Source organism: Ascaphus truei, chromosome 7 (assembly GCF_040206685.1).
Source record: "Ascaphus truei isolate aAscTru1 chromosome 7, aAscTru1.hap1, whole genome shotgun sequence".
Taxonomy (NCBI): domain Eukaryota; kingdom Metazoa; phylum Chordata; class Amphibia; order Anura; family Ascaphidae; genus Ascaphus; species Ascaphus truei.
Window position 1 is genome coordinate 49,610,694 of NC_134489.1, and position 25,073 is coordinate 49,635,766.

General features: G+C 39.3%; 1 protein-coding gene across 2 annotated transcripts in view; it reads left to right on the forward strand.

Annotated features, from left to right (window-relative positions):
- TMEFF2 (transmembrane protein with EGF like and two follistatin like domains 2) overlaps positions 1 to 25,073 on the forward strand; it is a 525,146-nt gene that overhangs the window by 96,636 nt on the left and 403,437 nt on the right. For both annotated transcript variants that reach the window (XM_075608340.1, XM_075608339.1), the window contains exon 4: positions 22,662 to 22,688. In XM_075608340.1, the coding sequence (XP_075464455.1) occupies positions 22,662 to 22,688 (27 nt within the window). The remainder of the gene's footprint in view (positions 1 to 22,661; positions 22,689 to 25,073) is intronic.

The following is a 25,073-nucleotide window of genomic DNA, read 5'->3' on the forward strand; positions in this document are numbered from 1 at the left end:
AAAATGATCAGTGCATCTGCCTAGTTATTTATAGGACGGTAACTAGGATGATTAAACCTATTATTGTTAAAAGAAGCCACAGAGCATGTATTACAACTTGACTCTAATGGTACATTTAGGGACTGTAAGAGACATGGGCAGACATAGGGAGACAGATTTGGGGAAAATTAAACCATGGCTTTATTCAGCCTGTCATTTTAAATGATACAGTCTGAAAGCAATATATATATACATACATACATACATATACACACACACACACACACACACACACACACACACACACACACACACACACACACACACACACACACACACAAAGAAACAAACAGCATATCCCTTTGTAAGAGCTAACTCGCTTCTCCAGTCCCTATCTGCAGGGCTGGGGGGATAAGCCCTGTACCAACCTATCTCCCCAAAGTCTAAAGAGGTACCTCAAAACACGTGGCCCTTCATGTCAGTCTCTGGGTCTGGCTTGGTGTCTGTGGAGGGGCCAGCCTCTGGGGGTTGCACCCGGGAAGAGAGGTCTGGTGCCTGGTATCTTGCTTGTAGCACACAGTCCTCCTGTGTGCTCAAGAATCTCCCTGTCAGTTACCACTAGGAGGCTTTTACATTTGTCTGATTAGCCAGGTGGAGATTGGTTAATTGTCTAGCTCCATTTTCAAAAAGTTTAGCACATCAGCGAGAGAATCCTGTTTTTGGAGCTTGCTCAGAGTCTGCATCAATGCATCCTTCATTATATTTTGGAGCTCTCTGGATTTCTTCGCTAGGGTCGCAGCTGCTTGCCTTAGTTTCTGGACCATATCGTGCTCCCTCTTGTACTGAGTCACCTGGCCTCTAAGCTTGGCCTCCAGCGATTCTCAGGGTAGCCTTCAGTTCCTCATGCTGCTCTGAAGGGACACACTGGGTAATCAGACGTACCTGCAGCACTTGTACTTCTTTAGCAGCCTGCAGATTTTTGGAAGAGCCGGGGGAGCCAGGTAACGGAAGAGCCGGGGAGAGGAAGAGGGGGCACACGCCACCTGGTGTCCGCATTTGCGAAGCATGCGTACATACACAGGGGTATTGTGCAAAAAAAAGTGTACGTACTTGCGAATGTACGTAAAACGGGTGTACTTAAAACGGGGTATGCCTGTATTGTAGTACAAGTAATAAATATAATATATCCAACACTATGACCGTATAATCATTATCCTCAAACCGAATAGCAGTATTACTGTAAGTATGGACAAAAGATAGTATCCGTGGGCGCCTATATTTACCACTACTATGAAAAGGATATACGAAAACCAAGCCTGTTGGCTATGAAGGAACTTGAACGGTGTGCTTGAAAGAAAAGAAAAAGCACAACACATAGCGTAATACTGTAGAATATATGACAAACAACACTTAAGACAACATATAACAGCTGAGAAGTAGATAGGTGAATTTACACAATAAAAACATTTAATAACAATTAATATAATACACAATACACATGGACATATATTATGTGGACAAATAAAAATGAATGAAATAATGATTCAAATACTCCGTAGCACCGATGATGATAGTTGCAATGCCTACTCACCAGATGGAATAGGTTTGCAGGCAGTGGATAGTTTAGAGAGTATCCCCTCTCGTTTCTTTAAGCTGCTCTCTGCTGACTGGCGTCTCCGTCTGCACGTGTGTGTAGATCATCAAACAGGAACTCCCGCAACACGCTGGGAAGGACGTCCAGTAGATGTTAAACAGCAGTAGCTGATTCAGCACGCCGTCGGCACCAGTAAACTAGCCGGTTGATAGCGCACACAGATTCGCCAATACGTGGGGATACTCTCACCAAGGTGCTGGGTATTAAAATCGCCACCCTACGCATTTCGAGAGCGCTCTGCTCTCTTCCTCAGGGGTATGTGGAATAAAAGTCCAGCGACATCCTTTAAATACAGGGTCCGCAATTTTAGTGAGTAATTTCACCTGCAGTTGATTGCACATGCGCAGTGAAAGAAATGAGATAGTTCTTGGGAATGGTTGTGTAATCAAACACATGCGCAGTTGAACATTCAAAGTGCTATTGCAAAGAGCTACTGCAAATTTGTATAATCAGCTGTTATACATAACGAACAATATTGACATGACAAACTTATTCTATAAACAACAAATCGCATATATAACTATCAAAATATATTTATATACTTATAATATAATTCATTAATTAATATAAATAAAACCTAGAAATATTCTACGTGATAACTCATTTATAAACTTCATAATCGTGAACATTTTTCGTATATCCTTTTCATAGTAGTTGTAAATATAGGCGCCCACGGATACTATCTTTTGTCCATACTGTTGTTCTGACCAGGGGGTCAGTTTTTTGTATCCCAGGCAGCCCCTTATGTATGGTTGATTATCTAAACATAGGGTACTAGATACTACATCATATCTTTGTGGTTAGCGCTACCTGTTCTGTTGTTTTTATGAGTATTACTGTAAGTAGATAATTCAAAACAGTCTTAGAAAAGCACTACCACTCCGGTTATCCTCAAGTTGCAGATAATTTAGACTTTAGATCTGGCCTATTTTGGTCGGTGGAGGTAAAGAGGGGGATTACCCCATGACCGACTCAGACATCTGTTTTTAATCATTTTTATTTAGTTTTTGGCAAATAACAACTAATTAATTAATTTCCAGCCATGGGCCTCATGTTTTATGGAATTTGTCGGTTGAATGTTTTAGGAAGGCTGTCATTTTTTTCAATCAGCATCACCTCAGTTATTCTTCTTTCTACAGTTCGCCTTGAGGGGGGCGCTATTTTGTTCCAGGACGCCGCCAAGGCGCACCTGGCAGCTGTTAGTATAAATAACACTAGTCGTCTCATGGGCCGGCTTATATCTTCAACTTGCTTTGCTAGGAGAAAAATCAATGGCTCCACATGAATAGAGAAGTCTATTACATCTTTAATGATAGTTTGAATAATGGCCCAATATTTCTGGATCTCTGGACATGACTTCCAAATGGGAACCATGTAACCTCTCTTCCCACAGCCCCTCCAACACAAGCTGATGCTGTGGGTAGATCTGCTTCAGATGACGGTGTAAGATACCAATGAAATACGATTTTGTAAATATTCTCTTTGATTGTGGTACAGATAGAGGTCTTTGCGGCAAACTTCCAAATACCCTCCCAGTCATCTCTATCGATTTCTACGTTCAGATCGGCCGCCCATTTGAGCATGTAATTATGAGAGGGCGAATCAACTGCGGACTCCATACCCGCATATATTTTTTTGATCAGGCCTTTTTGATAGGTACTTCTGAATATTGCTTCAAAATTTGGGAAAGGAGGAAATTCTAATTTCGGGAGATTTTTTGCAGAAAATGCCTAATCTGTAAATATTTAAATATAGAGAGTTCAGTAGTCTCGTATTTGGTTTGTAGCTCCTGGAAACTAAGAAATTTCCCTTTATGTAATAAGTCGTCAATTGTCAATGCTTTTCTCTTTGAATTGGTCAGATTGTTTAGAATGACATCCTGGGGGGAAACCTGTATTATTAAAAAGTGGGGTAAATTGTGAGATGGTTGATATTAATTTGAATTTGCTCTTTTATTTGTTCCATACTTCCCATGTGCACCTCATTGGACCTAGATCAAACAGTTTTGTCTGTAGATCTTTTTTTTCCAGGGCCCACAGTGACATTTGCAGAGAAGATGTTCTGGTGTACTGAGATTCAATAGCCAACCAGCAATAATGTGCTGGGTCGGCATTCCACATCACCACTTGGCGTAATTGAGCCCTCCCCTTATCTTCGAAGTTAGCTGTCCTGGGCCTTTTGCCCTGCCAGATATTGTGTAATATTTTATTTTGTAGATTTTTTCATTCGGATCCAGGTATCCTGACTGGTAGTGTCTGGAAGTAATATAATAATCTTGGAAGTATATTCATTTTGACTGAAACTATTCACCCGATCCAAGACACCTGGAGACCTTCCCAGCTCGTCAAATCTTTTTTAATCTTATCAAATATTGGTGGGTAGTTGCTTTGGTATAGAAAGTGCTAGTACCTGGTCATATTTACTCCCAAATATTTAATATGAGAAGAACTCCATTCAGCTTTAACAGCTTAATCTCAGGGTCCGGAAGATTCAAATTTAGAGCCTCTGACTTATCATTATTTATTTTATACCCTGAGATTCTCCCAAAATCCAACAGGACTTTTTGTAGATTGGGCAGGGAGGTTTGAGGGCTGTTTAACATTAAGATAATATCATCTGCAAATTGGGAAATTTTGTAGTTCGTTTTTCCAATTTCTATACCTTGGATATTTTTATTTGCTCTTATAATTGCAGCTAGGGGTTCAATCGTCAAGGCGAAAAGAAGAGGGGACAATGGGCATCTTTGTCTTGTGCTGTTTTTTATTCTTATTGGGTCTAGCCCATTACCTGGGAGTTTAACTAAAGCTGTTGGGTTTTGATATAATGCTCGCACTCCCTCTAAAAACGAGTCTTTAAATCCAAATGTCTGCAATGTTTTGTCTAAGAATACCCAGTCTATTCTGTCGAACGCCTTCTCTGCATCGAGACTTAGAAGAATAGACCTGGTTCCAGTGAGATGAACATGGTCCACTAAATGTATTATTTTTTGAGTGTTGTCCAAAGCCTGTCCACTCGACACAAACCCCACCTGGTCAATGTTTATGCCTATCGGGTGGGTAGCGGGAGGGATTAACTCCTTCATTACCTTAGCGCTAGTAACCGCTAAGGTAATGAAAGGGTTAAAATCCACCTGCAAGGCCTAAATACCCACCATGGGCCAAATACCACCTTCACCCACCACCACTTCCCACAATAAACCAGGAACTGGTAGTTAACCCCTTCATTGCCCTAGCGGTTAGCCCCTAAGGTAATGAAGCTGCCTATAAATCTATTTTTACTGCATAGGATTGCAGCTGGGGGTCTCCGGAGCTTGTATTAATGTGTATCAGCTCCGGAGACTCCCGGCTTCAATCCGATGCAGGAAAATGCATTTTTTTCTAAGTCCTGCTCTCAGATCCCATCTCGGCACCATAGGGTTGGCGAGATGAAATCTTTGATAAACTCGCTATTCCAGAGCCTCGATGAGTTTCTCAAGGCTACTAGAATAGCGTGCTTTAATCAAAATGGCGCCATTTGGATTTTTGCAGCTCCTACTAGATGTGTTTGAGCAGGAGTGAGAAATCGTGAAAAAATTCATTCCTGGTACAATCTGGCCAACTCATTGACGCTTTCTGAATAGCTACCTAGCAACTTTTTGTGAGAACTGCTCAAATTCCTCAATGAGTTGGTTATCGAAGCTACTAGAATTGACCCCACAGAGTCTATAACTCTGTCACAAAATATAGAGGAATATTTTTCCAAACTTAGATTACATTGTAAATGTGTTGTATTGTTCACTTTTAAAAATTGTATTACGTCGCTGTTTTATGGAATTTAACTTGCACGTATAACTAGTAACTTGCACGTAATGCACTAGTATAGAGAAGGTGTTTGTTGGGTTAATTTTGCACAGATTTATATTTCTTTTGTAAACATGTACAGTATATGTATGTATGTGTGTATGTATATATTGTGATGTCTCAGTCACGTTGCATGATCTTTTGTCCCATATTGAAGGCAGGAAACTTTAGAGTTCGTTGAACAGGGTTTTATTTACAGAGCATACTCAAGCATATAATAGGCACACTGTCCCTTTAAGAAAACCAAACCATAAAAATAAAACCTACTCCTCTTTAGGAAACCGACTGCACAGCAGGTCCCCCTCTAATTGGCTAGCAAGCTAAACTGGTTATCAGCCCAAACACATATGTTAAGAGATAATTCAGTGGCGGCCGACCTGAGTCTAAGTCGGCTAGATCCGCGGCTCTCAGATTATCCCGGTTAGGTACGGTTTTCTGTTTGTTTCGCCCGGAGTGAACTGCGTTATTTTAGCGCTCGTGATTTTAGCATTTTATTCTCGCCGTCTGCAATACTGCAATGCCGTGTAAAAACTCAGGGGGGCGTTTGCGAGCTGTTGTCTTGGAAGTCTAATACCTTCGCGGTTCAACCTACGTCAGTACACAGTCTGTGTGCGCGCGTGCAGTAATTGTAAATTTGCATATTTAAGTATACATGCATTTGCAGTGCTGTGCTGCTGTACAGTACAGTATGTCTCATTTGAAAATTGTTGAAACGCATAGGCGTGTACAGTATTGTAACAGTGTCACATTTTGGCATATACAGCGCTCTCCCCTCGCTCAGGATAATTAACTGCACTGCGGGGTATTTCAACTTCTTATCTTCTCTACAATGCAGTACATCTCTCCCACGCCATTCCTTTTAACGTGTGTCTGGTTTCAATCACATTCCTGCTTGACAGCAGGTGATTACTACGCATGCGCCTGTTACTTCGCCCACCACCGCTTGCTTGCTTGCGTGAGTGACCAAAAAAAAATTGAATTTTTTTTTATTGTAATTTTTTTTTCTCCACAAGCCTGCAAAAACCATCTTACTGTATTACGATATTCAATCTGTGCTGTAGCTTTTGACTGCGACCCTGTGCGTTTGACTGCACATGGTTGATTTGTGTGCTTTTTACGTACTGTATTTGGGGGTGTATTATTATGATGAACTGTCTTTTGAAATTAAAGTATGTCTTTATCTTTGAACTTCATGCAGCTGTACCCTGTAGCCCCCTCCCCCACGAACACACACAAGGCTAGCTCAAGGATTTGAAATTCCACGGAGTCGTTAATTGTCTGAATCTTGTCATTGTGTTCTTAATCCGTCCATAGCCAAGCTACAAAGCCTCACTGCGCCTACGTGTAATCCTTTTTGAGATGGGAGCTAGCTGCTTACTGCGCATGACTCACCCAACCCCCCTCCACAGAGTCGTTAATTTTCTGAATCTTGACATTGTGTTGTTAATCCATCCATAGCCGAGCTACAAAGCCTCACTGCGCCTGCGTGTAATTCTCTTTGAGATGGGAACTTTGAGGCTTTGTTTATGGCAATGCTTTGGAAAATCCCTTCTCGAATTTCATTTGCACAGAGCATCACCTCTCTATGCGCCTGTGTGTAATCCTCTTTTGGATGGGAGCTAGTTGATTCCTGCTCATGCACCTGTAACTTCACCCAATTTTTTTTTAATTATGATTTTTTAACTGTTATTTTATCCACAAGCCTGCAAAAACAATCTTGATATTACGATATTCAATCTGTGCGTTTGCCTGCACATGGTTCCTTTGTGTGCTTTTTATGTACTGTATTTGGGGGTGTAGGGATCAAATTACAGTATTATGATGAACTGCCTTTTGAAATTACTGTACTGTACTCTACTCTATGTAATTTCTTTGAACTGCTGCACAACTAATCCTTCATCCCTCCCCCACGCACACACAAACTCTTATCGACAGACACCTCCACAGAGTCATTCATTTTCTGAAGTTAGTCATTGTGTTTTTAATCCGTCCCTAGCCGAGCGTCAATCGCCTCACTGCGCCTGCATGTACTCTAATCCTCTTTGAGATGGGAGCTTGCTGCGTACTGCGCATGAGTCACCCAACCCCCCTCCACAGAGTCGTTAATTTTCTGAATCTTGACATTGTGTTCTTAATCCGTCCATAGCCGAGCTACAAAGCCTCACTGCGCCTGCGTGTAATCCTTTTTGAGATGGGAGCTAGCTGATTACTGCACATGACTCACCCCACCCCCCCCCCCCCAACCCTTTGAGGCTTTATGTACGGTAACGCTTTGGAAAATCCCTTCTCGAATTTGAAATGTAAATCTGATTTACACAGCATTGTGAGAATTGAGAGTTAAAAAAACATTAACTGATTCATGTTGTTTTGTCATTCATTCTTATTCATTGGTGTACTGTGGATGTGGGGGGGGGGGGGTGTTGTCAATGATTATGATTAGCAGGAATGTAAATAAATATTTATTTTATTTTATCAGGAACCAAAAAATACAAATAATACATAATGCAGTCTTTATTAAGTTCTTCTGGCAGATTGAAATAGGATAAACATTTAGAAAACATTTGTAAAACATGGATAAACATGAATAATGCACACTTATAAGAATATTATTTAATAATATATACTGTAATGTATAATATATATATATAGTGATATTATTTTTTCCGTCTTTATCTTGTTCCTCATTCTGTGTACAGTAGTTCATTGAGAGAGGAGAGGTTTTGTGTACATCATTACTGCTGTTTATATGCTGTACATTTGACTGTACAAACAGATTAGACTGGACACAACACCCCACCTCCCCCCAGGCCACCCTTTTTTCCTGAAACGACAAGAAAACAAAAAATTAGTGCAGTTATGTGCGTACTGTATTATGGCATTGTGTGATGTGTAGTACTACTGTACTGTAGATGGCTGGTGCTGCTTTCTCTGGAAAGAAAAAAATTGAGCAGTTAGTAGGCAGTTACTGTACTACTGTCAAACTAGTGTATACTGGAACTACTGTATACTCTGACTACTGTTAAATACTATGTAACCAGATGGCTGGTGCTGCTCTCTCTGTAAAGAAAAAACTGTAACTACTGTATACTCTGACTATTAGGAACGAAAAAATCTGTGCCATACTTACCTGTATCATACTGTACTTACAATACTACAGTACAGTACTACTTTCCTGATGCTTGCCCATTACGCGCGATCACAATGGGCAACACAGTCGCAATATGGTCTATATATTTATTGCAGTGTTCCACGGTGAGTACATCGTTCCAAAAACTCATTATACCTTTCAACAACTCGTCCTTTTTGGAGGGTTTCACCACTTTCTGGATATGGTCCTTCAGCTGATGCCAGACCATTTCGATCGGATTGAAGTCTGGTGATCTGTCATTGGAAAAAAAGGACAATTAGTTTAAGAGATACAGTACACAGTAAAAACAGTGGGGAAAAAATGAGACACGGTACCGCACTTACTCCGCTGGCGTCTTCACCCAGTTGATACCGCGCTCAAGGATATGCGCTGTTGACGCGGTGTGCTTCGGATCGTTGTCCTGGTAGAAACGGTGACTATCCGGGATCTCGCGTGTGATGTATTGCACTATTTCAGGGACAATGTTGTCTTGGAAGAAAGCTTTATTCATGATTCCTATAGTAAGAAAAGAAAAGTGCTCAAAAAACTGCACAATAGTACAGTACAGTGCATACAGTGAGGCTACACTAGGAAAGTACAGTGCATAAGGCTACATTATATTTTATATATTTTACCTTCAAAGATGACAATGCATCCTGGTCCACGCCTAGAGATTGCACCCCACACATGCAGCTTTACGGGATGTTTTGGCCGCGGCTTCAAAGATATGCGGCCTTTTTTGTGGAATGCAAAGGTTGCAAATCTCTCCAGCGACACAGTAGACTCGTCAGTGAAGATGCAATCCTGGAAAGTTTCTCCACTGTCGATCCATGCCTGGCCTGGACCACTCTTTTTATTTTGTTTACGTCCCGTATCATGGGGTACACTCTGTAATGACAAGGAATAAATAATTTTAGCAGTACAGTACAGTTTCCTAAACAACACTTTTACTTCCTGTACTGTCCAGTACTAACCTTACACGTCCATATTTCCATCCAATACTGCGTCTCATCTTCTTTATGCTGGTCTCAGATACAGTGAGATTGTGATTTGCCTGCAGAGTGTATTTGACCCTTAATGCACTCTTCTCATCATTATCCTCACTTATTTTGTCCACCAGAAGAGTTGTGTCCCTACAATGTAAAGAAAAACAATCCGGTAAGTAAAAATATTAGAGACAGTAGATAACAGAATACAATATATAGTTCTATTAATATGCAGCAATATAAAAAATATATACTGTTGTAATATAAATATAAAAAATATATATACAGTACTGTTGTAATATAAATATACAAAATATATATACTGTTGTAATATAAATAGAAATAGAAAAAATATATATACTGTTGTAATATAAATATAAATAAAAAATATATATATTCTGTTGTAATATAAATCTACAGAAATAACCAAAATATTAGATACAGAACTGTAGATCTACAGTACATTATTTGATATAAAAATTTTTTTTAAGTTGTATAAATATACTTACGCGTTTGTTACCCTTGGTGCCCTTTTGCGTTCTCTGTTTTATCCATGTGCATGATAGCTCATGGTGGTTGCTGGCACAACGAGGCCAGAAGTAGCTAACCAGCGTTGGATAGCAGCAATTCGGTGTCCGCTCGTGTACATCTCCTTAATTCGCATGCTGAGATCCTTGGAAATCTTTTTAACAGCCATTGCTGAGAGTAGAAAGAAATACAAACACAAAAATGTATATTCGATGTTTAGTCGATGTGTATTCAATGTGCAGTGAATCCACAAAATGGATGGTGTATTTATACGGTAATGACTCACATTAGAGTATGCCCACTTTCAACACCTGTACCTCGCCGCCATGCATAAAAGGTTACACACTTTGCATAGCCCACCACTTGATGATCTTTATCTGAACTTGCCCTTGTCCAGATACTGCATTATGCAATCTGCTTCCATGGATCAACCCCGATTCTAATGATGCAGGAACCCACTCGCCTCTGTCATGCCTGTCATGCAGAAAAGCGAAAGGCCTTATTATGTCAAGAAGAAATACGGTGATGTACTCTCGACGCAAAACAAATGGCAGCCAACCCATCGGTTTGACCTGGTGATGGAAGGGGGTCGATGCTCCCATTCAGCACATCCATGCCACCCTCCCATCCAGCACATCCATGCTTTCCGCAGACCACTTCCTCCCATACGCTTCGACGACTCTGCCGCCGCTGGCCCGGAAATCTTCAGCCCGTCTTCTCCACCCCTCGTCCTCGACGCTGCCGCCGCCCTCCCGGAAACCCACAGGCCATCTTCTCCAGTTCTATCCGACGATGCTGCCGCTGGTGCCTCTGAAATCCACGGGTCACTTTCTCCTTTGCTCTTAGACGACTCTGCTTCTCGCCCGGAAATCCAAAGGTCACTTTCTCCATCCCTCTTCGACGACACTGCCGCTTCTCCTCTACCGGATATCCACAGGTCACCTCCTCCACCCTTCTTCGACGTCGCTGCTGCTGCTCTCCATGGAACCCCCATCTCATCCTCCGTTGCACCCATCCAACCAGATGTCCACACACCATGCACAAGAAGCAGCTCGTTAGACCGGATGCTGCATGGGATAACTGTGGATATCCCCGGGAACTCTATTGTGCTGGCAAAGATAGATCTGCTTCTGGAGACCATGCTAAATGTGGAGCAACGGATGCTACATATGGATCAACGGATGCTAGATATGGATCAACGGATGCAACATATGGATCAACGGATGGATCGACGGATGGAGAAGATAGAGGCTGATATAGCGGGTATACATCATTTGCTCAGTGTTCATGCCCCTGTTTCCCCGATGCCGGAGCAGGAGGGTGGCATGGATGTGCTGAATGGGAGCATCGACCCCCTTCCATCACCAAGCGCACCCCCTCCACCAGAAGATGTAGTGTACCAGTACATGTATGCCGTTGAGGAGGACATGACAACCCCGTCAAGACCACGCCAGGAGACAACACGGCAACCAAGACCGGAGGAAAGCTTCCTCCCAGACAACCTACCATCGCCCGTCGCCTTAAGCACACCCTCTCCCAGAAGACCTACATTCGCTCGCATCGATACGGTGCCCGACATCACCCTGTGCGATCTGCCACCGGCACTCAGGGAGAAGTATAGGGTGATGAGTGCTGGTGCACCCCACAAGTATGCCTTGTTACTTTTTAAGCACCATGTGCCCTACTCTTTGTACTGCGACTGGGCCTTCAGAGTGAACTACGAAGGAAATCGCGTAAAAAAGGCTCTTTCTGCCAATTTAAGAAAGACCATTCTGGGGGAATTGCGGCGCTTTTATACAATTACAGATCCTGTAATGAAAGGCGTTCGAGACTGCATTAATGGCGTTTTGCGCCATGCAAGGAATCGGCCATGGACGGACAATCTGGTGGACTTTCTGGTTTAATCACGGGTACTGTAAGACCATACTGTTGTGCTGAACTGTACTGTACATGTTTTGACCTGCTGTACTTAAATAAAGTAGATGTTGTTGTGTGTTTTAAATTGTATTTATACAGAAATGTTTTAACTTGCTGTACACACACACAGGACCTGCACAATTTCAGTCCCTGAGGGCCGCAAACAGGCACGGTTTTCAAAGGTTACCCTGAAAACCGGGTCTGTTTGCTGCCCTCGAGGACTGTACTGGTGCAGACTGTTTTGCACACCATCCCACTGTATGTTTTGACTTGCCGTTCTTTAATAAAGGAGATGTTGCGTTTTGTATATTTTATGAATAAAGAATTTGTTTTTAAAACATGTGACTGTAAACCATACTGACTGACTGTAAATGTTTTTACTTTCTATACATAAATGTTTTCACTACTGTAGCAGTAAACCATACACCTGTTGATGTTTTGAATTGCTGTGCACTTAAAATGTTTCTACATTGTACAGTATTTGTAAATAAATGTTTTTGTACTTTCTCCACCAATAAAAGAACATGTTCATTTGTTTTACATTGTTCCATTGGCTCCTTTGCTACTGTAACAAAATACAGTGTTTCTAGAATGTACACTACTGTCCAGGCATACTGTGCTGTATACTGTAGGCATGCTCAGTACAAGAGTATTAAAAAAAATAGAAGACACATACAGTACTGTACTGTACTGTACGTACTGGCACTGTATTGAAGACACATACTGTATGTACAGTACTGTAATACATGTAGAATAAATGCATAGTTTTAATTTTTTCAGGTTTATTACACAGTATACTGTATATAAAAAAGTTTTCTATACTGTATGGCCGGAAAACATCAGCATACTGTTTCAGCTACAGTATTCTATCCTAATCAATAACGACGGCCACTAAACTGTAGACTCCGGTACGTGGGTTTTTAAATCCGATTCAGCAATGTGCAGGCATTGTTACACAAAGCTATATTATCCATCGAAATCCCTCCATTAGCCGTTTTCTTTTCTGAGGAAAAACAAAAAGAAAAGTTTTACTGTAATTGTCAGCCCACTAAAGAAGTTCCCAGCCAGTCCCACCAATAATTTTCTCGGGGGGCGTCTCCTGTTCACATGCGCATGCGCCTACCGTCGATGTAATGACACGCATATGCGTTTCAAGAAGGTTCCAATGCGCATGCGCCTAGCGTTCCACCAATTGTTCAGTATCTGCAGCACAGTACTGGAGAAGCCGCTCAGCCAATAATATTGCTTACAGGAGAATCGTTTGACTTTTGAATCGCGCCGATATTGATACTGTATTGTCAAAATAAAAAAAACACAGAAAATAATACGGCAACAATACTCACCATAGAATTTCCCATTCAGCTGGCGCCGGCGCCGGGCCACTGCCAGTCCTGTGTTCTTGATCATCCACGTCGATAGTTTGCAGCGGGACTAGTACACCTGTAGTGAGCTGATGAGGCTGGAAATTGCTTAGGTACATGCAAGCTTGATCGAAACTGCACGCGAAATCCGGCTCAGGCTTGCTGGATAGACAGCAAGGGTTGTCACTGACGGTGGGACCGTTATTGGAAGCCGGTGCTGGTGCTGGTGCATTGCTTGGCAGCGACTGTCGTTTCTTAGTTGGTTTTAACACGACCTTTCGCCTTTTGCCGTCTGCATGATCATAGATACAGGAAAAAGCCGGTGATACACACCAATACCCTCCAACAAATTGTGGCTCAATACGATAAAAACAGGGATCGCTACATAACCTTTTCCTTATTGCACGCTTCCACGTATGAGGAGCTGGCGAAAATTTGTAAAAGTCATAGTTTTCGCTAAAATACTGATAAATTTGAATAACTGTTGCCATCTTATCATCTGTTGCATTAATCGTGGCCCATATCAAATACGCGTAACTTCTGTCGGGTTTTTGGAAAACGGGCTGCACTTGAACACTCATGGTGACGGCTCTCTGGAGAATACTGTAACAGAAACTGGTCTTTGTCTTTATTTAATATGAAAAGCCTAAATTGATACATTTTTGCAACCTCTTCCTTCAGTCTCAAGGCCAATTTACAATAGCACACTGTGGTATATTTTTTAAACGAAACACCTGCAAGTCGACACATTACTGAAGCGCATGCGCATTACAATTCATACATATCTGCCATCTGGCGGACACGCGAAGAATTGCAACCTATTAAATCCGAACCATTCTCATAAAACGCATCAACCACGCGTCAACCGCGCATGACCCGCGCATGACGCGTGGCTGAGAACGCAAAATGAATGCGGCATGCTCCTGGTGAAGTGCGTCGCATTCCAGGAAAAAGCCAGGGAGAAAACGGCAGTTACACAGTTACATAGTTGATGAGGTTGAAAAAAGACTTCCGTCCATCAAGTTCAACCTATGCTAAATTTAGACAACAGATACTTTATCCTATATCTATACTTATTGATCCAGAGGAAGGCAAACAAAAAACCCCATTAAGGGGAAAAATTAATTCCTTCCTGACTCCAATAATTGGCAATCGGATTAATCCCTGGATCAACATCCTTCCCATGTACAGTATACTTATTTGGTATATCCCTGTATACCTTTCCCATCTAAAAAGATGTCCAACCTTTTTTTGAACAAATCTATTGTATCTGCCATCACAGTCTCCACGGGTAATGAATTCCACATTTTAACTGCCCTTACTGCAAAAGAACCATTTCCTTTGTTGCTGGTGAAATTTCCTTTCCTCCAACCTTAAGGGATGGCCCCGAGTCCTTTGTACTGCCCGTGGGATGAATAGTTCTTTTGAAAGCTCCTTGTATTGTCCCCGAATATATTTGTATATAGTTATCATATCCCCTCTTAGATGCCTCTTTTCTAATGTAAATAAATCTAATTTAGCTAGCCTCTCCTCATAAGTTAAATTGCCCATCCCCTTTATTAATTTGGTGGCTCTTCTCTGCACTCTCTCTAGTTCCATAATGTCTTTTCTTAGGATTGGTGCCCAAAATTGTACTCCATATTCAAGGTGTGGTCTTACTAATGCTTTGTAAAGGGGCATAATTATGTTTACTTCCCTTCCATCCATTGCCCGTTTGATGCAAGATAAGATCTTGTTTGCCTTTGCAGCTACTGCATGACATTGAGCACTATTGCTAAGCTTGCAGTCTACAAGCATTCCTAAACCCTTCTTCATCAAGGATTCCCCCAATATATCTCCATTTAATTTGTAAGTCGCCTTTTTATTCTTGCATCCCAAATGCATAACCTTACATTTATCTGTATTAAACCTTATTTGCCATTTACCTGCCCACGTTTCCAGTCTCTCCAAGTCCTTCTGAAGAGAAATTACATCCTGCTCTGATTCTTTTACCTTACATAATTTAGTATCATTAGCAAAGATGGAGACTTTGCTCTCTATCCCAACCTCAAGGTCGTTCATAAACAAGTTAAAAAGCAGGTGTCCCAGTACCGATCCCTGAGGTACTCCACTCACGACTTTTGCCCAACCTGAAAAAGTTCCATTTATGACAACCCTCTGTTGTCTGTCCTTTAACCAGTTTTCAATCCAGGTGCATATATTATTACTGAGTCCAATTTTCTTTATTTTGTACACCAACCTCTTGTGTGGAACCGTATCAAAAGCCTCTGCAAAATCTAAGTAGACCCCATCAACTGCATTACCCTGGTCTAAATTCCTACTTACCTCCTCAAAGAAACAAATAAGGTTAGTTTGGCAAGATCTATCCTTCATAAATCCATGCTGACTATTACTAATAATTTTGCTTTCCATTAGGTATTCCTGAATATTATCCCGTATTAAACCTTCAAGTAGTTTCACTACTATTGAAGTCAGGCTTACAGGTCTGTAATTTCCCGGTTGTGATCTAGCTCCCTTTTTAAATATAGGCACCACATCTGCTTTACGCCAATCTTGTGGTACTGAGCCTGTGGAAATGGAGTCCTTGAATATTAAATTTAATGGTTTTGCTATTACTGAGCTTAACTCCTTGAGAACTCTTGGATGTATGCCATCGGGGCCAGGTGCCTTATTAACTTTAATTTTTTCAAGTCGCTTATGAACTTCTTCCTCAGTTAACCAATTGTTCATTAATATGGAGGTTGTGGCTTCCTCCTGCGGCACTACTATTGAACTTGATTCTTCCCTGGTAAACACAGAGGCAAAGAATTTGTTTAATACCTCAGCTTTTTCCTTATCTCCAATAATCTGCCTACCCATCTCACACTGAAAGGGTCCTATATTTTCTTTTCTCATTTTTTTGTTATTAAGGTACTTAAAGAATTTTTTAGGGTTGACCTTACTTTCTATTGCAATCCTTTTTTCATTATCCATTTTTGCTAATTTGATTGCCCTTTTGCAATTTTTGTTACATTCCTTATAATTCTGATACGATGTCTCTGTCCCTTCTGACTTAAAGAATCTAAACGCCGTCCTCTTCTTGTCCATTTCCTCCCCTACCTGTTTATTTAGCCACATTGGTTTTGACTTATTTCTTTTATACTTATTGCCCAAGGATATACACTGATAAGTGTGCTTTTCTAACAATGTTTTAAAGACTGCCCATTTATCTTCTACATTTTTCCCTGCAAAAACATCATCCCATTGTACTACTTCTAGATTAGACCTCAGTTTATTAAAATCTGCCTTTCCAAAGTTGAAGGTCTTTGTTGAACCCAAGTAATCTGTTTTTTGATAATTTATTTCAAACGAGACCATGTTATGATCACTGTTACCCAAATGTTCCAGGACTTGAATATTTGTTATTACTTCTACATTGTTTGATATGACCAAATCCAGAACTGCCCCTCTCCTGGTTGGTTCCTCAATAATTTGGGTCATATAATTGTCTTTAAGCACCCCCAAAAAACTGTTTCCTTTTGTTGTAACGCTAATCTCATTGCCCCAGTCTATGTCTGGATAATTAAAATCCCACATTATGCAAACATGACCCAGTTTTGATGCCTTCTCCATTTGCAAAAGTATTTTAGCTTCCTCAATCTCACAGATATTTGGTGGTTTATATCATATTCCCACAAACATTTTCTTTATACTTTTACCTCCACTGCTAATTTCTATCCACAAAGTCTCTACATTTTCATAATTCCCTTCATAGACATCATCCCTTATAATAGGGTTTAGATCCGGTTTAACATATAAACATACTCCACCTCCCCTTCTATTTGTTCGATCCTTCCGAAAAAGAGAATAACCCTCTAAATTAACTGTCCAGTCATGAGTTTCATCCCAGCATGTTTCAGTAATGCCTATGATATCATACTGCTCCCTTGCAGCTTTTAATTCAAGCTCCCCCATTTTATCTGTCAGGCTTCTTGCATTACCAAGCATGCATTTCAGGTTTTTTTCAGCCTGTACTATTATTTTATCTGCTCCTTCCTTTCTGCGCCCACTTTGTTTAGTCTTTAGAAGTTTTCTAGTATTATCTGTATTTACTATGGGTGTCTCACTGCTTGTCAAACTTGCACTTGCCCCGATTCTTGCCAAGAGAGTAACAATAATGCCCAAGGACATCCAGCTAGCAAGAAGAATCCGGGGAGAGCATGCTTAACTTTTACTCGCAACTCGCTTTGGGAACTTAGAGGAATTTCTTTACTTTACTTACTAGCTATTGATGGCAATAGAACAGGAACATATTTTAACTGCGCCCACAGGACTTGTATCCTCATCTATTCCATTTAGTTCATTATCTGTTTCATTCCCCTCCCCCCTCCATCCTAGTTGAAGAATAAGATGCGCCGCAACAGTATATATGACAATTTCAAAGCCCTTACAATATCTGGTTGCTGTGGGAACTTTGTCTCAAGAGAGTCATACAGGATACAGCAACCTGGGCACGACTGCTCTGCTCCCTCAGCAGTCTATGGAATGCCGGTTCCTTGAAGTCAGGACCATGGCCAGGGGTTTATTCACGCTCTCGTGGCTCACTGTGTTCAATGCTGTAGGGACATGCAGGTCCCAGGCACATTCTTCTGGGCAGTCCCCACAGCCTCTTGACCTGCCTCTGCAGGTTCTGGAACAGGTAGCCCGACCAACTAGTATCCTCCTGCTGGTTAGGGAGAAGACTCTCTCTCTCTCTCTCACCCCTGTTACTTCAGGATTTCTGTCTGTTAATTAGCTACAGGTGCAGTTAGCCTCTCCAGGAGGGATTTAACTGCCTGCATGCTGGAATGCACACTTACTGCACTACTCCAGCATACAGACTTAGTGACATATATATATGAATGATAAAGAATCACTGGCACTCCAATAAAACTTCAATAATGAATAGGTGCATGTCCCATATAAATAATAAAAGTATACATTACCGCATAGCAGCAAAAAGGGAGACAGCACTCAGGAGAATGAAAATAAATGTATTAAATACAGCACCCCCCTGAGGAAGATCCCCTGTGGGATCGAAACGTTGGAGTTATGTGCTGTATTTAATACATTTATTTTCATTCACCTGAGTGCTGTCTCCCTTTTTGCTGCTATGCGGTAATGTATATATATATATATATATATATATATATATATATATATATATATATATACATACAGTTATATTTACAGTTGCTATATATATATATATATATATATATATATATATATATATATATATATATATATATATATATATAAAAGAGAAAGCATGTCTTAACTGCAAACAGTCATATACGTGCAAGTGCATGCATCATAGATAATAATATGAAGAAATACTTTACCTGGAACCAAGACACTGAGAAGACACTGCACATCCACCTTTGAAGCAGGGAAGGCAAATTCAAGTATTAGATTCTTGTGACCTTGGAGAATTGTTTCAATCTCTATTTGCCTCCCTGTGCCACCAAAATCAGATTGTAAATTCTTTAGAGTAATGTTTTATTTTATTTTTAATTGTTAGAATAAAATCATACAGTACAACACATACATTTAAACTATTATACTAAAATGCCACAAACAAATGGCTATTACTGGCAACTAATGCCCCGGCTTGGTTAAAGGCATAAATCACATTGACCTTTCAACTCTTTCAGCCAGAGCATTATTGAGAAGTGATATTTGCAATTAATTTTGTAGACAGTGCATGAAAAAAAAATAGAAAAGTGCATGACAAAGGTAATCAAATTAGAGAGACCCTGCCTAACAGAGCTAAGACAGGTAATCTCGCATGTATAGTACTGAGGCAACTTTGCCAGCATTAAGGTGGCGAAATCGAAATGTAACAAAATAGTAAAGTAATACTGCACTCCCCAAAGGAACAAAATGTACAATAAATACCAGTGCTCCTGGTTCAGGAATCTCTGGGAGATCAAATGTAAAACTCTTTTATTTCCTCTCAATTTATAATTTTGAGCTTAACAGAGATACTTAATTGAATACCAGCAAAGAAACTGTGCAAGATGTAGACATTTTGGCCATATCGCATGGATTTGCCAAGCCGGAATGAAATTGCTTCTAATAAAGTCTTTCTCGCACGGTTTGGACATGCGAGAAGGGCTTTTAGAATACGGCAACCTGCATATCCAAGTGAAAGGACTCTTCCCCCACGGATATGAGCTTCTTGCAGCTACAGTACTAGGATAGTTCCCATAAAGCAAATCTCTAGCTAAAGCCTTTATTGTTTGGAGAATGGAAATCCTTTGTATGACCCTCCAAAAATTCAGTTCATGTGGTCAAAGTGCAACAGTGTAATAATACTTAAAGGAACAGAGTGTAACAACTTTCTTATTTCCAAACATAGGATTTCTTTTAAAAGAAAGAAAATTGATATGTTTCCTAAATGCTCTCTCCTTTTTTGTTTTTATAGTGTAAATATTATATAAAACTTTTAAAAAATTGGATGCAAAGAGCTTAGCATAATGAGTTGACTTCTTAGCCACTTTGCTTCTAGAAGGGCTGTTAATGCGTTGTTTCACAATTCATTGTTGCTCTTCTGCCATCGAAGTGGCTAATTCATTTCAACCACTGTAATTGTTGCACACTGCCCACGGATAATGCAAAGGAGGCAAAACGGTAGCAATGTACTTTAATATATTGACAAAAGATGACAATGCCACTTTGTATCAGCTCCAAAATTGACTTGATGTACCGTATAAGCAACTATAAATGTATTGGCAAATATGACATTGGAATGTTTTGTGAAAGCAATCCTCATTGGTCAGCTACACAAAACAGTTGCTATCATCATAAAGTAATTGCATATGCACCACAGCCACCAACGCACCGAAAAGTTGAATTCCCTATGTGCCATAAAAAATAAGATTTAACCCTAAAGATGAATAAACCCTGGAGTGCCTCTTATAACACTGCAACATCCTTTCTATCTTTCCATCTGCCATCTGCTAAATCTTTAAATATGTACAGTATCTATTTCTGTTATAATGGCTTCTTTGTATATCTCCTTTTAAAAACAGCTACTGACTGTGAACATTTGATATTTAAAGGCTAAGGCCCAAACATATGAAATTCTGCTACATTCTGTTCCATGTTTGTAACCTGTTGTTAGCTGGTTTGTCATCAATAAGCATTCAGATTAGTGTGTGTTGCATATTATCTTTTTCCATATTGCAAAAGCATCCATGCATTGCCTACACTTTACTGTATTGATCACCAGCATGCCCATTGGAGCAAGTCAAAACTATATGTGTATAGTGTTTAAAAACAGCAGATAATAAATCCACAAATGTTCAGATATTTAATATGTAATTTAATATATAAATACTATTATCAATATGATAATATAAAAATAACTTAATTTTATCCCTTTAATATTAGTAGAACCAGTTACATATTTCTGTTATACAATACTGCCTTGTAGCATTCAGTCTTCAATATAAAGCCCTTATTCCGTATTGTGCAATGTTCAATATCTATTACATACATTAGATATATTTATAGTGTAGGTCTTTTGAAAGAAAGGCTAAACTCAAATAGCTTCCACTGACTAAACTTTAATATGATGCCTTTTTATCAAGTACTTTCTCCTTTTCCCTGTCTCTCCTTTCTTCCTCAGTCTGTTCCTGTATAATGTAACATTAACCTTGAACACATTCTTGAAGAAAGACTTTAACGAAATGTGATGAGACAGATATATTTGAGATGTATCACATATTTGTTCTATTGATCTACAATGGCCCAGATCCACAAAGCTCCATTAAGGCACTTAACGTGGCATTAACCTAACTTTAACGCTATGTTAAGACTAACTGTGTATCTTCAAAGGACAATAACATAAATGTTAAGCCATTCAGTATTTTCACACGTAAAGAGTATCACGTTAACTATAATGGACATTAGTAAAAATGACATGCAAATGATATGTGAACATTTACTCATTAGATGGGTGCAAATAAATGTCCCACCTTTCAATATATATCAAATAGTCCATGGTCTGGTTCTTTTCTCAATTTATTCAGAGACAATAGGAAATATCTTTTACAGCATCATTTCAGTCAGTTGCACCATTCAGGCATATAGAATTTAGTTATAGAGTGGAGAAACTTTAGTTTGATTGTTCTTAGCTTGGTGACGTGAAATAATTCCAAATTCTATCAATTCAAATACAATCTTTATACATTTTCCTTAGCCAGTCTAAACATACTGTAGCAATCACCAGTTTTTCTTAATGTCAGCTCAAAATGTCCTTAGTCAATCATCAACATTAGAACACTGTTTCTTCATTTAGCAATTTTCACTTTGTTTTGGAAGACTCTTCTGTGTTGTCACTATTAACTATAGAATTAACTATGTTCCTAATCTTTTAAGACCTATCTCAATGATATTGTCTTTTGCTACTAACCAACTATTTAACTAACCTTTGATTCCCAACTCAGGACCATATACTATTCAACGCAGCAGACATTAAACATACCAAGTTTCTTAAATCACATAAAACATTTCTACACCTACCTGTCTTCAGATTTATCTTCTTATCTTTCCAGAGGCAGCTAATATTTTTCCAGTATAATATGTAACTTAATACTACTGTAAATTACTTATTTTAACGTTACATGATGAATATATATGTAGATAGACAATATACTGTAGCATCTTTATTATTCTGACTTGAAATCGTCCTATCTTCAATATGCATTATCAGAACATCACATATTCACTAAAGTCCATCAACGTGGGGACTTAACATTGCATGATTTAAGTTATACCTAAACTTGCCTATACTCACATCCAGACACAAAGATAAGGCATCTGCAGGGTCTGGATGGCTGTAACGCCACAGTTAAGCATTATTTACTGTAAATAACAAAGTGTTTTTTTCCTCTCCTTTTTCTCTCAAATATGTCGGGGTCTGGATAGGAATAACGCTAAGACTGGGATAATGTTAAGCTAATGCAATCTTATGCTACAATAATGTGATGATAAGACTGTGCAAATTAGATGTCATTTTTTGCATACAATTAACTTTGAGGATACTTTATTAACTCAGGGAGCTTAACATACTGTACATTCCTGTTTTAGGGAACATCCCATAATGAGCCCTTGTTTAATAGAGCTTTGTAGGTCTAGGCCAATGTATTTAACAGCAAACCATATAATTGAGAATACACTTATTCAGATTGTTCTTTTCAATTCATAATTTCTCTAAAAAAACATCTTGTGTTTTTATTTCAGATGGAGGATCTGGATCTGGTGATGGAGGTAAGAGGCAGCATACTACAATATCACGTTTGTTACTTGGCTATTGTGTCATGTTTGGTATGTACTTATTTGATGGCATTAACTTTGCTGGCAATGAGTAAGGTTACATTTGTATGTACAGTATAGTGAATCATTTTTTGGTTAAAATGGCAGGGACAGCTACATACGGCACATTTAAAAGAATAAATATGTAGTTTAATATTATAAATCAAACAAGTGGGTATCAGAGTACCAAAGATATCATTGAAATATTGTTCAGAAATGACCCAGTCACACCTGTTTACTGCACTTCTAGTTTAAAATATGTATTCCCATTAAATTGGACCTATGATATTTTCTAATGGCATTGTTCGTAAGAGTTGCTTTATGTGAACTGTGATTACATAGAAGGCATGCTGCATATACAGTAGTCAATTCTATATTAAACGACTAATCCCCACTTTGTCACTGAAAATATATATGCTGCAATGTGCATTTGCATTGACTATAAAATACACACACCTTTTTCTACACACACACACAAACACACATAAACACATACATATTTATTTGCTAACGAGGCTCCTTATGTTTAAAAATTTAGAAGCATAAACATAAAATGACTCCTGGAAGGCATAAAATGGTTATTAAAAGGTGATGTTGACCATTAATAAATCAATAGTCACTAAGAAATATAGCTTGGGTCAGCAGTAAGATGTCAGTATCTTCTAAGCAAAATAAGCCCTGGGTGGTTAGACATTGATGGTCATTCTCATTCTGCTTCATTGTAATATTCTGTATTATTTTTAGCATTTGGTTCTGCACAGGAAGCACAGAGTAAATGGATTTGTAGACTTGTCCTTCTTAATTTGCAATGCAGCAAGACTTATGTAAATCAACCTTTCTGTGAATTTAATTAAGTATGCAATTCTGGTGATTGCTTGCATAAACTTGTAAAGAAGTCTTACAGTACGTAATCTGTTTTTAAATGTAACCTAGACTTTTTAATGTTGGTACTGATGCAGCGGCCATTATTCGAACACTTCACGCGTCATGTACATCGGAATCCCGATTTGAAACCGCGGCATGAATTCCAGCCTTCCCGCACTAAGATGCGAGCGCGGCGAGAGCAGAAAAACGAATTTTAGTGTTCTGGCTTTTAAAAACATGAACTTGACACAGTAGCACAGTACTGTACACATTACAATTCATCCATTTTATTGCAAACAAAGAAACAGAATCCATGAAATTCAAACAAAACATCCGCGATAAGCCTGGGCCGATTAGCAGTGTTTCATGCTGCGTGGGGAACAGCAGAGAACTCAAAGTCGGCGCCGAGATGTGTTCGAATAACGGCTGCTTCATCAGTAGTTGTATTTTATACTGTACACTCTACATATGGACAAAAGGTTGATTGTTAGTCAGATTAATTCCATGCAACATGCATGGAAGTAACTTTATGTGGCATTAGTTTGTTTGCAAGGTACTATACATACAGGAATATCTAATGCTATATAAAGGATGATCCCATTAAGTAACAAAAAAGCAGAACAAACAAATACTTATCTTCTAGAGAAATCATAAACTCAATGGGATGTTTTGCAAAACAATGCCGTGTTTGTAACCTAAATGGAGTTGTTACTCTATGTGGAATATGCAATTTATTTTGTACACGCACAAGACTACTTAATGTCCAAATCAAATAAAAGTGTTACTGAAGTAGTATGGAGAGAATCCCTTTGCAGAAAAGCAAGTGGCTTGGTTATTAAAATGTCACCATATTACTATACAATGAATTATTTGATTTTTAGGTTGTAAATTAATCACATAAGGAGAAAACCAGTGCTTCAGAGATTAATTGTGTCCATATAATAACATAAAAACTCCATATAGATTCTTGAAAATAAAAGCATCCCATAGCCAGGGAGTGGGGAACAGGTACCTAGTGCCGCCAATGGCATAGGCACAAAAGATAACAGTACAATATTTGTCAACAGGCTGATTAATAAGTCCTAAATGTGGAAACAGGGCTGAAACAACTCACTCAGTGAGTATCAATGTATCCTGTCTATCATAGGAGTCCATAGGGAAGATCAGACGGCATGCAGAATCTGTCAGAGAGGCTGAACAGGCAGAAATAGAAATAGGGCTGAGCACTGTCACAAATAAATCTGGAGGAGGCTCATATTAGAAAAATAAGAAGCTTTATTTGATCATTAAAGACCCCTGATACAAAAAAAAATGTTTTGGGCCATGCTCCCTTTATCAAGGTGTACATTTTCTAATGTGAGCCTCCAGATTTATTTGTGGCTGTGCTCTGCCCCATTTCTATTTTTGCCTGTAAATTAATCACCATGCTTTTAAATCAGCATTTCTGTGGTAGCTAAAAAATTGCATTGCACTTTT